At 42.2% G+C, this 13,519-nt stretch overlaps 1 protein-coding gene across 1 annotated transcript in view; it reads left to right on the forward strand.

Moving 5' to 3' along the window:
- LOC135224064 (ribosome biogenesis protein WDR12 homolog) overlaps positions 1–13,267 on the forward strand; it is a 70,485-nt gene extending 57,218 nt beyond the window's left edge. Inside the window, exons 7-9 of the mRNA XM_064262977.1 lie at positions 8,243–8,489; positions 8,761–8,893; positions 9,801–13,267. Coding sequence (XP_064119047.1) covers positions 8,243–8,489; positions 8,761–8,893; positions 9,801–9,936 — 516 coding nt within the window. The 3' untranslated portion in view covers positions 9,937–13,267. The remainder of the gene's footprint in view (positions 1–8,242; positions 8,490–8,760; positions 8,894–9,800) is intronic.
- Positions 13,268–13,519: the final 252 nt, after the last annotated feature.

Consider the following 13,519-nt stretch of genomic DNA (forward strand, 5'->3'; position numbering starts at 1 on the left):
CCCAAGACGTTCTGCCTTCTTCAAGTGTTAAGGATCGTCGTAAGGACGATTCCGTGCCCGAAGCGTCAACTTCTAAGCAGCGGAAGTCTTTGTTTAAGCCTAGACCCGCTGGACGCCCTCTCCGGATGGACGATCACCGGTTCCTCTTAGAGAAGATCACCGGTTCCTCTTAGAGAAGAGGTTTTCGCGCTGGGCTGCCAATTGGGTAGTCCGAAGTTCGAATCCCGGCTCGGCCAACACGGAATCAGAGGAATTTATTTCTGGTGATAGAAATTCATTTCTCGATATAGTGTGGTTCGGATCCCACAATAAGCTGTAGGTCCCGTTGCTAGGTGACCAATTGGTTCCTAGCCACGTAAAAATGTCTAATCCTTCGGGCCAGCCCTAGGAGAGCTGTTCATCAGCTCAGTGGTCTGGTAAAACTAAGATATACTTTTTTTTTTTTTCTTAGAGAAGAAGGGGAACTTAGTAGTCCGGCGAGCTCAGTGGAAGAGGAACCCCCTTTGGTTTCGTCTGTCTCTGACTATAAGGTTCTTGTGCGGCTGTTACGTTCGTCCTTCGGGGACAAGTTTCAGCCGGCAGCTCCTAGGTCTCCTCCCTCGCAACTTTCGTCTTCCAAGTCATACAAGACACCGGAGTTTGTTGAGATGAAGACTTCTCTTTCAACCAAGAGGGCTTTCAAGAAGCTACAGGACTATGACTCGAAGGAAGGATCAGGGCAAGACGACTTTCGCCCTTCCTCCCTCTAGACTCTCCGGGAAAGGAGGCGTGTGGTATGAAACCAAGGAAGACGTGGGTGTGAAGGTTCCTTTGTCTGCACTTGGGGACTTCTCCAGCTTAGTGGACGCCCAGAGGAGGTCCCTCTTATCAGCTGCCAAGGTGTCCTGAACTCCTTCGGAGACGGACCACCACTTGAAAGGACTGCTGCGCACGTTAGGAGTCTTCAACTTCTTGGACTGGTGCTTGGGAGTTCTGGACCTACAATCTAGAAGCCCTGACTCTCTCAGTCTGGGGGAGCTGTCCAGTGTGTTATCATGTATGGACAAGGCCGTCAGGGATGGTTCGGAAGAGCTAGTTTCTCACTTTGGAACAGCTTTCCTTAAGAAAAGAGCTCTGCTTTGTAATTTCACCGCAAAGTCGGTTACACCCGCTCAGAAAGCGGAATTGCTCTTTTCTCCTCTTTCGGACCATCTCTTCCCCCAGACGATGGTAAAAGATCTAGCGATTAGTTTGCAGGAGAAGGCGACCCAGGACCTATTAGCACAGTCCTCGAGGCGTCCAGCAGTTCCTTCTACATCATCGTTTGTGAGACCTCCGAAGAAAGTTAAACCCTTTCGCGGAGCTCCTCCCTCGAGAGCAGCTCCTCGAGGGAGAGGGCTTTCAAGAGGAAGAGCTTCCTTTAAACCTAAGACAGCCAAATGAAGAATATGTCCTTCAGACGCCAGTCGGAGCCAGACTGAAGTTTTTTGCGGGTGTATGGAGACAGAGAGGGGCGGACCCTTGGACTCTCAAGATCGTAGAGCAAGGGTACAAGATCCCCTTTTTGCATCCTCCTCCTCTAACATCAACTCCCAGGGACCTTTCTCCGTCTTATCAGGGAGAGAAGAAACGCATCCTTTTCGATCTTTTAGATCAGATGATCGAAAAAAGAGCGGTGGAGCAAGTCGTGGACCTGGGGTCACCAGGCTTCTACAACAGGATTTTCCTGGTACCGAAGCAGTCGTCGGGTTGGCGCCCAGTCCTAGATGTAAGCAGGCTCAATCTTTTTGTAGAAAAGAGCAAGTTCAAGATGGAGACGCCTCAGTCAGTGCTAGGAGCCTTGAGACCTGGCGACTGGATGGTGTCCCTAGACCTGCAGGACGCGTATTTTCACGTCCCCGTCCACCCTCTTTCAAGGAAGTACCTGGGATTTGTCTTAGGAAACAGAGTATGGCAATTCAGAGCCCTTTGTTTCGGTTTCAGCTCGGCTCCGATGGTCTTTACCGTCATAATGAAGAATGTAGCGAGGTGGTTACATTCTTCAAGGATCAGAATATCCGTATACCTCGACGATTGGTTGATCGGAGCGTCGTTGAAAGGGAAATGTCTGAAGGACATTTCAGTCAACTTTAGCCTTACCGAAGTCCCTGGGACTCATAGTCAACTCCGAAAAGTCACATCTGACCCCGACACAGTCCATCGTGTATTTGGAGATTCGGATGGATTCAGTGGCTTTTCGGGCTTTTCCGTCCCAGGAACGTCAGCGTCTAGGCTTAGAGAAAGTCTCAGCCTTCCTAGGGAGAGAGACTTGCTCAGCAAGGGAATGGATGAGTCTGCTGGGCACCATTTCCTCGGAACTTGACGAAGAAAGCGCTTTTTCTAACTTCTCTGGCGACGGCGAAGAGAGTTAGCGAAATCCAAGCATTCAGTAGCCAAGTGGGCTTCAAGGGGGACAACGCTGTCTGCTCGTTGAGTCCAACTTTCTTGGCTAAGAATGAGAACCCGTCTAACCCTTGGCCCAAGAGCTTTGAGATCAAAGGTATGTCGAGTCTCGTGGGTCAAGAACCAGAGAGAGCCCTGTGCCCTGTCAGGGCTCTCAAGTTCTATATTCACAGAACTAAAGAGGTAAGAGGTCCCTCAGGTAATCTCTGGTGCTCGGTGAAAAGACCAATGCTGTGGCTTTCTTTCTGAGGGACGTCATTAAAGAGGCTCATTCATCTTGCCAGAAGACTGATTTGAGCCTCTTACGAGTGAAAGCTCACGAAGTCAGAGCTGTAGCTACCTCTCTTGCCTTCCAAAGGAATATGTCTATCAAGGGATATCCTTGATAGCACCTTTTGGAGGAGCAATTCCGTATTCGCCTCACATTACCTACGGGATGTGAGAATGATTTACGAGAACTGTAGTTCTTTGGGGCCATACATTTCTGCGGACACAGTTTTGGGGGCTGAAGGTAGCTCTCTCCCTATCCCTTAGCTTAGAATAGGTTAGTTTTATTGTTGTGTTTTTGGTTGATGGTGAGATCTTCTGTGAAAATCTCCCATTCTTTAGATTAACTGTCAGGGGGTTTTGGTTAGTTGGTCAGGTGGTGGTCAGTTGCTTCGTAGCCCTCATATGTTTGGCTCGATGGTCTTGTCACGTTGAGGTCACGTCCCCGTTGACAGAGCATCCAGAGCGCACCAGCACTACAGGTCTCCACCTGGCTGGCAACTCTGATTAAAGCAGAAGCAGGCTTAAGTGACAGTAATCACAGAGTCTACTTTGCTAACAGGTGAGGAACCAAGATGTACATCATCTACTTAATTTAAGTTTCCTAAAAATCATATTCTGTCTCTTCCCACCATCCGAAGGTGGGATTCAGCTATAGTATATATATCTGTCAGGTAAGTTACATGAACAAAATGTTATTGTTATAATACAATTAAGTTTGTTCATACTTACCTGGCAGATATACATATATATAGCTGTATTTTCTGACGTCCGACAGAATTTCAAAACTCGCGGCAAACGTAGTGGGCGGCCAGGTGGTAGTACCCATTCCCGCCGCTGGGAGGCGGATATCAGGAACCATTCCCATTTTCTATTCATATTTTATCCATGCCACTGTCTCCTGAGGGGAGGAGGGTGGGCACTCTAATTATATATATCTGCCAGGTAAGTATGAACAAACTTAATTGTATTATAACAATAAAATTTTCACATAAGTGACTTACCAAACAATTACATTAGCTGTACGCTTTCTTACCTGGCAGTCGAAAATTCAAAAATCCTGGCGGCGGTAGCGGCGCTGCCATTGTTTGTGTAGGTGATACAGATCCCGCCCGCTTTCGGGAATACCTGGTACTGCTGAGCTAAACTCTTCAATTCGTTTTCTGCCGGCCACGGGTTAGCACCGGTGGTTGTTGCAGTCGACTTTCGTCGCCATTGTGGATTTTTTCTTTTTGGTGATGTACAATTTCTTGGTTGGCTTTTTTGCTTCATCAGTTAGCTGCCTAGTTATTAACAAGTTATTACGAAGATGTCTGATGCTAGTTCTTCTTCAGTTAGGTTTTGCAGCAGTGGCTGCAAAACTAGATTAGCTAAACTATGTCACGATCTGCACTCCAAATGTTTTAAATGTAGGGGTCAGTGCTGTGATGAGTGCTGTAGTTTAGATGAACAAGGTTGGAAGACTTTTCAAGCTCATTTGGATAAGATGGACAAAGATAGGAAAAGAAAAGCAGCTCTTAAAGCAGGTAGTAAAACTAGAATAGAGGCAACTCCCGTGCCTTTAGAGGTGAACAAACCGTCACTATCTTCTCCACTTTTATCAAATATTTCATCTATTGATAGTCCTCCAACTTCAGTACCAATTACTCCAGACCAGGTATCCCATGTATCCGATCCCAACACCATTTCCTTGTTAGAGTCCAAGATGGACAAGAAATTTGAGTTCTTGGCAAAATCCGTTATGGATTTGGGTATGTCGTTTCGTGCCTTCTTAGAGAAGTCAAGTGAAAAGGCCAGTGTTAGGCCAAGTGTCAGTGTCGTGTCCGAGGATGCGGCTGTCCGTTCCCACTGTTCTCCTAGACGAAGGTCCCTGTCCCGCTCCCCAGCTCCTGGGAGAAGACATACCGGAGGTTGAAGGGAGACTGGGGGAGTTTGCCCATGGTCAGTAGCCAACTCTGTCGACGTAGTCAACTCGCAAGTGCCCAGGAAACGCCGCTGGAAAGGCGTAGATATCAGTGACGCGCAATTGTCGTCCGACTCGGAAGTGCAGTCCCCTGTGTCGAGGCAAAAAGTTTGGAGTGATTTAGTGTCGCGTCCTTTGAATAGACATGCCCAGCGTGCGAGAGGGATGTCACCGCCTGTTAAGAAATCAACAAAGAAGCCATAGAGGAGGTAACAGACACGAACTCCCCAGGGTTTTACAACAGGCTCTGTGTAGTCCCCAAGGTATCAGGGGGATGGAGACCTGTTTTGGACGTAAGCTCTGAACCTCTTCGTCCGGAAGACGAAATTCCGAATGGAAACCAGTCGATCGGTAATGTCAGCCCTCCAACCGGGCGACTGGATGGTATCTCTCGACATGAAGGATGCATACTTCCATGTCCCCATCCATCAGAACTCCAGGAAGTTCCTGAGATTCGTCTTCAAGAAGAGAGTCTTCCAGTTCAGAGCCCTCTGCTTCGGTCTGTCAACCGCCCCTCAAGTATTTACTCGGATTCTCGCTCCTCTAGGAAAGTGGCTGCATTTTTTACTTAGACGATTGGCTCCTGAGAGCCAGATCCAGTCGTCAGTGTGTGAAGGACTTGGAGAAGACGCTTACTTTGACACAACAATTGGGTATCATAATAAACACGGAGAAGTCCCAATTGATTCCAACTCGGAGGATTCTCAATTTAGGGATGATACTAGACTCTAGCTTTTCGGGTTTTTCTCTGAGAATAGGGTAGAGTCCTGCCTGTCGACAGTCCAGCAATTTCTGGTTCGCCCGTCCTGCTCAGCGCTCGAATGGATGAGCCTACTCGGGACCCTGGCTTCAGTGGAGAATTTTGTTAGGTTAGGACACCTACACATGAGGCCGCTTCAGTTCTTCCTGAAAGCAAATTGGTCTCGGAAGACAGTCGGACTCCCTAGTTTTCCCCCTGACAGAAGAGATAAAGGTGGATCTTCATTGGTGGCATTCGAGGGAAAGATTACAAGAAGGAATTTCCCTTGTCGTGTCGAACCCCTACCTGCAGTTCTTCTCAGACGCCTCAGACAGCGGATGGGGAGCCCTCCTAGGAGACGAGAGTATCAGGTCTGTGGACAACGAGAAAAGACCTTGCACATCAGTGGGAAGGAATTGAAGGCCATCCTCTGAGGACTACAAGCATTCGACCATTTAGCCACTGGAAGAAACATAGCGGTCTACTCGGACAACAACACAGCGTTGTCATATGTACGGAAGCAGGGAGGGACCCACTCGTTCTCTCTCAAGATAGCCGAAGATCTCCTCACCTGGACGAACGAGAAGAGGATCACCCTTTTTCCAAGATTCGTGCAAGGGAGAATGAACATGCTAGCAGACGAACTGAGTCGGGTAAATCAGTTGTTACCAACTGAATGGACTCTGAACGAGAGTGTGTCAGGACCTCTGGAAGCTTTGGGGAAGACCATCAATAGACCTGTTCGCCACATCGAGGAACAATCGCCTTCCCATTTTCTGTTCTCCGATTCCAGAACCACTAGCATGGAGAACAGATGCGATGCTGCTAGATTGGACAGGACCAGACGTTTATGCTTTTCCTCCCTTCGGGATGATAAGAGAGGTCTTAAACAAGCATCAATTGCACCAGAATGTGACAATGACCCTAGTAGTGCCATTCTGGCCCAGGAAAGAGTGGTTTGCGGACCTTCTCAATCTGCTGGTGGATTTTCCCAGACTACTTCCACAAAATCCGTCGCTTCTCAGACAACCCCATTTCAACCGATATCACCAAGGGTTGTCCGCTCTGGCCCTGACAAGATTCAGACTGTCAGGAACCTGGTCAGAGCAAAAGGGTTTTCGCGAAGGGCGTCAGAAGCTATTGCTAGCTGCAGAAGAAGCTCTTCTGCCAAGCTCTACCAGTCCAAGTGGAAAGTCTTTAGGTCATGGTGCAGACGACATAGCATCTCTTCTTCTGAGACATCTATAACAGAAATTGCGGAATTTTTGTTACTTCTGAGGGACACCAAGAAGTTGGCCACTTCAACTATTAAAGGATATAGGGCCATGCATTCATCGGTTTTCAGTGACCTGATCAGATCCCTTAGTTTCTCCAAGATTTTCAAGCCTGAAAAAGTGGAATGGAACTTGGATGTAGTTTTAAGGTGGTCCAATGGCCCCCAATTCGAAACGTTGAATTCTGCAACCTTGAGGGACGTAACTAGGAAGACACTATTCCTAGTTGCCTTAGCCACAGCGGGAAGAGTAAGCGAGTTGCAGGCAATGAGTAAGGAAGTGGGTTTCGCCCAGGGCAATGCAGTTTGTTCTTATGTAACAGACTTCCTTGCTAAAAATGAGGATCCTTTGAATCCTTGGCCCCGTTCTTTCAAGATAAAGAACAACGGACTTAGTCGGGTCGGAAGATGAGGATACATTGTGTCCGGTCTGAGCCATCAGACACTACTTGACTAGGACAGAAACTGTGAGAGGAGAGTCGAGCCGACTCTGGTGAAAGACCCGTCTCGGCCTCTTTCAAAGAATGCAATGTCCTTTTTCCTGAGGAGTTTGATCCGAGAAGCGCATGCCCAAACTCAGGAACATGCTGTTAGGGTGCTGAAAGTGAAGACGCATGAGATTCGTGCAGTAGCAACGTCTTTGGCTTTCAGACAGAATATGTCTCTATCCTCCATTATGCAAACAACATTCTGGAGGTAGAAATCAGTATTTGCATCGCACTATTTGAAGGAGGTAGAAACTACTTACGAAAACTGCTTTAGATTGGGACCGTTGTCAGTAGTGGAAATGGTGTTGGGACAGGAAGCATAGGGGATGCGGTTTTTTTCCCTCTACTATCTCCTCACCTTGAATTTGAGGTTTTTTGAGTTTGTGGGAAGCCTGGGGGTACATGTACCTGAAGTACCCACCAGTTCTTATGTCTGGTTAAGCGTATCATGGTTTTTAGTGTAGGTGATGGTTTTGTGTGGTTTTTATCTAGTCTTTTTGCCCAGGGCAAGGGCAAATTATTGTTGTTTTTGTCAATCATTGGTGTACTTCCATGATTGCAAAACTCCCACCATTAGTAGGGACAACCCTGGCCTTTACTGCCACGTCTCCTACATGTGATGAGAGCGCCAACCAGAGGCAGTATCTACCTGTAGCTGCTCTCTCACAAGGTAAGGTACTGCAGACAATATATATAATGTTCATAAAGCTGTCCATATACCTTCCGGGTATTGTGGAGTCGGTTAATGTAATTGTTTGGTAAGTCACTTATGTGAAAATGATATTTTAATGATAAAATAAGGTTTCACATATACTTACCAAACAATTACATATCAGAGCCCTCCCTCCTCCCCACAGATGGACGTTGCGGCTCAACGAATTGAAGAGTTTAGCTCAGCAGTACCAGGTATTCCCGAAAATGGGCGGGATCTGTATCACCTACACAAACAATGGCAGCGCGGCTACCGGCGCCAAGAATTTGAATTTTTGACTGCCAGGTAAGAAAGCATACAGCTAATGTAATTGTTTGGTAGGTATATGTGAAACCTTATTTTATCATTAAAATATCACTTTTCTAATTTTCTTTTACAGACACCAATTATGACCTTATCAGGTCATACAGAGAGTGTAGGTTCAGTAGTGTGGATGTCAAACGAAGAAGTCATCACTGGGTCCTGGGACCATTCTTTACGTATATGGGATCTGGAAATTGGAGGCCTCAGATCACAATACAATTCAAACTGTGCTATTTTTAGTGTGACATTTTCTCCATTAAATGGTACAGTTCTAACAGGCTGTGCAGATAAATATATCAGATTGTATGATCCACGTGTGTCAGGTAGGTTCTGATTATTTTATTTTGGGTAAAGAGGTAAATAGAAAAACATAAATAAAAATTGTGTATACATATATAATGAATCAAAGCATATAATACATCTACATAAGAAATTGTGGCATTCTTGACTGAAATTTTATCATGTAATTTTGATGTAGCTATACAACATTTTGCAATACTTTTTACTGGTTGGTCTTCCCAACTTGTAAAGTGTTGCTTACTTATTTCTTGTTTCATGTTACCATATCATAAGTGCACATTGAACTGTTTACAGATGGCTCCATAGTACAGCAAAAATATATATCACACACAAAGTGGGTTCCAAGTGTGAAGTGGAGCTCTGTATCCGAACACCTGTTTGTATCTGGTGGATATGATAATCTGGTCAAGATGTGGGACTCGAGAAGGTATGTAATGAAGTTACAGCTGTATTTTCATAAGAGTAGTTTATCTAAATCACTTATTCTTGGTTTAACTAAATCACTTATTCTTGACTGAGGTCTGGAAAGTGGAACAAGACAAAGGACCGAAGAAAATGGATGTAGAGTAAATGGTAGACAAAAGTGTGTTTTGGGACCTAAAACATGTTGATTGACGAATGTTTTGTAGAGTCTGTTGTAGACATTTTTTTTCTTTACATGAAACCTTCTGTCTACCAGTTTTTTGGCCAGTTGGTAAAAGGCAACATCTCATATAGTATACACTATAATGTTTGAGAATCAAGCACTTGTAATTAACTGGCTTTATCATTGTATACATGCAGTTCCATTTGGGATGAAATGTGCAATTCTGCAGATGTGACTTGATTTTCATGTTGCTATTTCATGTTGCTATATAATGGGTGAGATCTTCCCTTAAATGCAATTCTCTGTAACATGAAAGGAACCAAGGGTTATAAAAATATGAAGCAGCTCTGGTAAATGTGACCATTAGATTGCATTTCAGTGTCCAAAATACAAAATAATAAAAGTTTTATGACCAGAGTAAAGATAGTTTTACTTTATTTCATATCTGATAAAAATGTACGTATCTGTCTTCAATACATGTTAATGAGCTGCAAATAAAGTCTTGCCCTTATTAGTAGTATGGTGCTTTACCAACTGGAACAGGTAGATTTTTCCTAATTTATTTTGTATGTAGATATTAAGGTTATCTGCGGAAATAATCTGCCTATCGTGATTTTTCATCTGACATTAATTGTAAGACTGCAAAACTTGCTTTGTGTTATTCTTTTGAAAATTGTTAATGAACATATGAAATTAGATTTTTGACTAGTGCATAAATGTTACAAATGATGTTTATTTTACTTTTCAGACCAAAAGCCCCCGTGTATGATTTGACAGGCCACTCAGACAAGGTCCTTGCTGTCGACTGGTCAAATTCAAAATTTATTGTTAGCGGTTCAGCTGATTGTACTGCAAAAGTGTATTCAAGTGAAAAGAATGTTTAGAGGTATAAGTGGAAGAAAGACATATTATTTTAAGGAAATTTGAAGCACCCCATTTTTCCTTCAATTAAGTTCTTGCATGGCTGACGTCAATGCCAAGAAGCTCGTAGCCACAACATAGGTAAGCAGTTGTTGAAATGAAAAGTTTCATTGTACAATACCTTAAATAATTCCAGTATTGGGTCAATGAAAAGCCTTAAATTATGCATCAACTTTGCCATGCCTTGGTTTCGTACATTATTGATGATGCTAGTTGGTATTTAAATGAGTTGTTGGATATCACTCTGATTAGAATTGGTAGCTTCATGGAAAGTTAATGGAAACATTTACGGAAGTATCTTTTTTTATGGTAATGATGTTCAGTTGAAAGTCTCACTCAAGTGTTAAAAGTCAGTTGTAGTTATATGTAAGAGTAGAATAGTTTTAGAAAAATTCTAGCTCTGTTTCACCTGTAGCATTTAAAGTAGCCTTTCAAAGTACAAAATGTACGTAGCTATTCCAAATTATTATGAAACTGCATGGATCTTAAGGTGAAACTTACCTGCTGCGCTATAAAAAATTTATGCGCACACACACACACACTCTCTCTCTCTCTCTCTCTCTCTCTCTCTCTCTCTCTCTCTCTCTCTCTCTCTCTCTCTCTCTCTCTCTCTCTCTCTGGTCCCTGTAGGCAACATTTTTTTTTTCTCTTAGTATCATAAGACTGTAAAATCAGCATCTTTTAAGTCCAGATTTTGATGTAATTAGGGCCATTTTGGATTGTCCTGTGCTTTGGTGGGTATTCTTTGACAGTTGAAATTGGCAGAAAAGCTAAGTTTCTTTAACTCCAAGGCTCAAGACTCCATTAACCTTTTTTTGGGGCACCGTAAGTGGATTTACAGCGCCGTTGCCCAGTTTACAGCACTGTAACCCAGATTTACGGCACTTTCAGCACCATAACAAAGCTGTAAGTGCTATTTATTCCCATTATAATTATGATCTTCGGGTTACAGCACGGCGGCGGGGACGGAACCCTTGCCGTAAACTGGGGGATTGCCATCCATTTGGTACACTTAAAGATCTTGCATCTTAGTAGCCGTTCCAAGGCTTGCCTAAAAACCTACCATCAGTGTCTTAATGTTTTATAATAGTACCTTCATTAAATTTATTATGAATCTTTGATGAAAATCATTAAACAAAATTTTGTTCTATTACATCTTTAATGCATTCATAACCTTGTATTAATCATTATTATTTTTTATGTGCCTTGAGATGCTATAGACTATAAAACTCAGTATTGTAGCATAGTAATTTTGGTCAAATCTAACTAGGATCTTCACCATAAGCTCTGGATTTGTTAACAAAGTCTTATTGTACAAATGATTCTGCTTCTCTAAAATATTTTTATTTTGATGTTGCCAAAAGCAAAAGTTATTCATGACAAACTGTATGTAGTAAAAATCTCACCTTAACTTCATAGCTATTCATGCACAACCCTTGCTATTGGATGTTTATGCGTAGAGGATAGGAAATTTGTATTTTTTTAATTAGTGTGGAGCCATGTTATTAGCCTCACTTAGTGTAGCTTAGAGCCATCAGTTAATTTTTCTTGGTCATGGAGTATTCTAATGTGATAAACAGTACGTACGTAGGTGTTAGTCATACTCCTGTTTACAATGCAAGAGTGATATTCTCAGCCAAACATTAAATTACATTAGGAGGACACGGTATTGTGACCCCAAATGAAACCTTGTAGTCATAATTAAATTTTATTCTATGCAAAATTTTAGACTAATTTAGAACTATACAACGTAAGATGTAGTTGTGCGTATCGAGGTGTTAAGTATAAAGTTAATTCATTTGTACATGTTGTGTGATCTTTGCAGTAGAGTGAGTGTTGTAGCAAGTTCAAATCCCTCACCAAAAATTGCTTGTTTGGGCTCTTCCATTTTAAGTTAAATTGAACAGAGTTCTTAAAAGCTGCTTTTTAAATGAATGAGAAGGCTTCGTTTGCAAGAGCATGGAGATAGTAGTAATTAACACATTGGTTTTAGTGGTGTCATCGATCATAATAATGGAAATATTATTAGTGGTAGTAATAATAATAATATTAATGGCAGCACAGAAATCAAGTTTACATTGATCGTCTGTAGAATGATTAGATTCACTTGCTCATTTTTTTTTATAGTATTATTGAATTTCAGGCCTTGGTCTTAGTTGAGAGTAAGGCTGGTTAGCTCAAGTTGTTAATGTATTTATGCCAGCCTTTTGACGACAGGTAACTCTTGTTCAGTTTCATTTGTGATATTTACTATTATATGAAAGTATACTTAGACATTTATACTATCTGAAAAGTGTTCTTCTTCAAATGGATTTGTAGTGGTCTGTGTATGTAGAAGTACCAAGTACTTTCACATAATTTTTCCACTGTCATGCTTAAGTGTCTTCTCTGTGCAGCATTCCGACTTGGCTATATATTGATGTACCACAGGATTTTGTTACATATGTCATAACTGCGGAAAGTATGTTTTCCTTTTTCTGTCAAAGGGTCCAATCATTTGTACTGTGAGTATATCACAATTCTGAGGTTGTTAGTCATGACCATATTGGCTGTATATTTGGTGAAAGGCAGGATATGCTTTATAAACAAGTGCTTCAGTGGTGGTGTGTCCTTGTGAATATATAGTTTGTGGTGACAGTCAAGTTTATGGTCTTGGATCAGAGAACTTGTTTAGGTAGTTATTTTTGATAGATGAGTTACTTTTATTTTCCTAGCTGATGATATGTTAAAAGGTGAGGAATCTTAAAAACAATATGGTATATTCATACAACAAACTTGTATCTATGAAACTCAAAGTTGTGTAATGACACCTATGTAAGGATTGTCATCCGAGTTGTTCATTCTGTATTAACCAGAAGGTTGTCTTGTCTTTTTCCTTGTACATACGATGACAGAGAATCTTTTTGCTTCCTGTGGCCATCAAACTGAAGCAAAGGTTAATGCCATGAGGACATTCTGTAGCAACTCGCTTATCACCACAATGATTGCACTGGTATCTATTTACCTACCAGAAACTCATGCAAGAGGCCTGGCTCTCATTTCATAATGCAAAGATTACCTCCTGCAAGCCTTAATAATGAATTAGTACCACATTAACATTGGATGACAATCTTACCATAAGTTACTGCCTTATGATAAGTCGTGTTTGCATTCTTTCATTTAAGATTCAACTGCTTGAGTTTGAAATTCACACCCTTAGCCATTTTCAGAATATATTTTCTGTAATATATGAAACATTTTCTTTTCTACTTGCATACTGTGTTGTGTCTTAAAATAAAGTGTTTACAATTATTATTTCATGTATATTGATAACCTACAGTAGTAAGTCAAGGATCACTTCCTTCTTTTTTATATCTTGTTGCATACATTATTAAAGTGGAGATTCTTTGCCTTCTTATTGACAACACATTTAGCTGTATTGTTTGTTTGTGGTTTTTACTCCAAGCAAGCTTTTAAAGTCCTATTAACTGGAAAGTATTTAGCAATGATACAGTGTACTGAATTTTAGATTAAAAATATGCAGAGTAAATGTTCACTGTTACCAGA

Source organism: Macrobrachium nipponense, chromosome 10 (genome assembly GCF_015104395.2).
Source record: "Macrobrachium nipponense isolate FS-2020 chromosome 10, ASM1510439v2, whole genome shotgun sequence".
NCBI classification, from domain to species: domain Eukaryota; kingdom Metazoa; phylum Arthropoda; class Malacostraca; order Decapoda; family Palaemonidae; genus Macrobrachium; species Macrobrachium nipponense.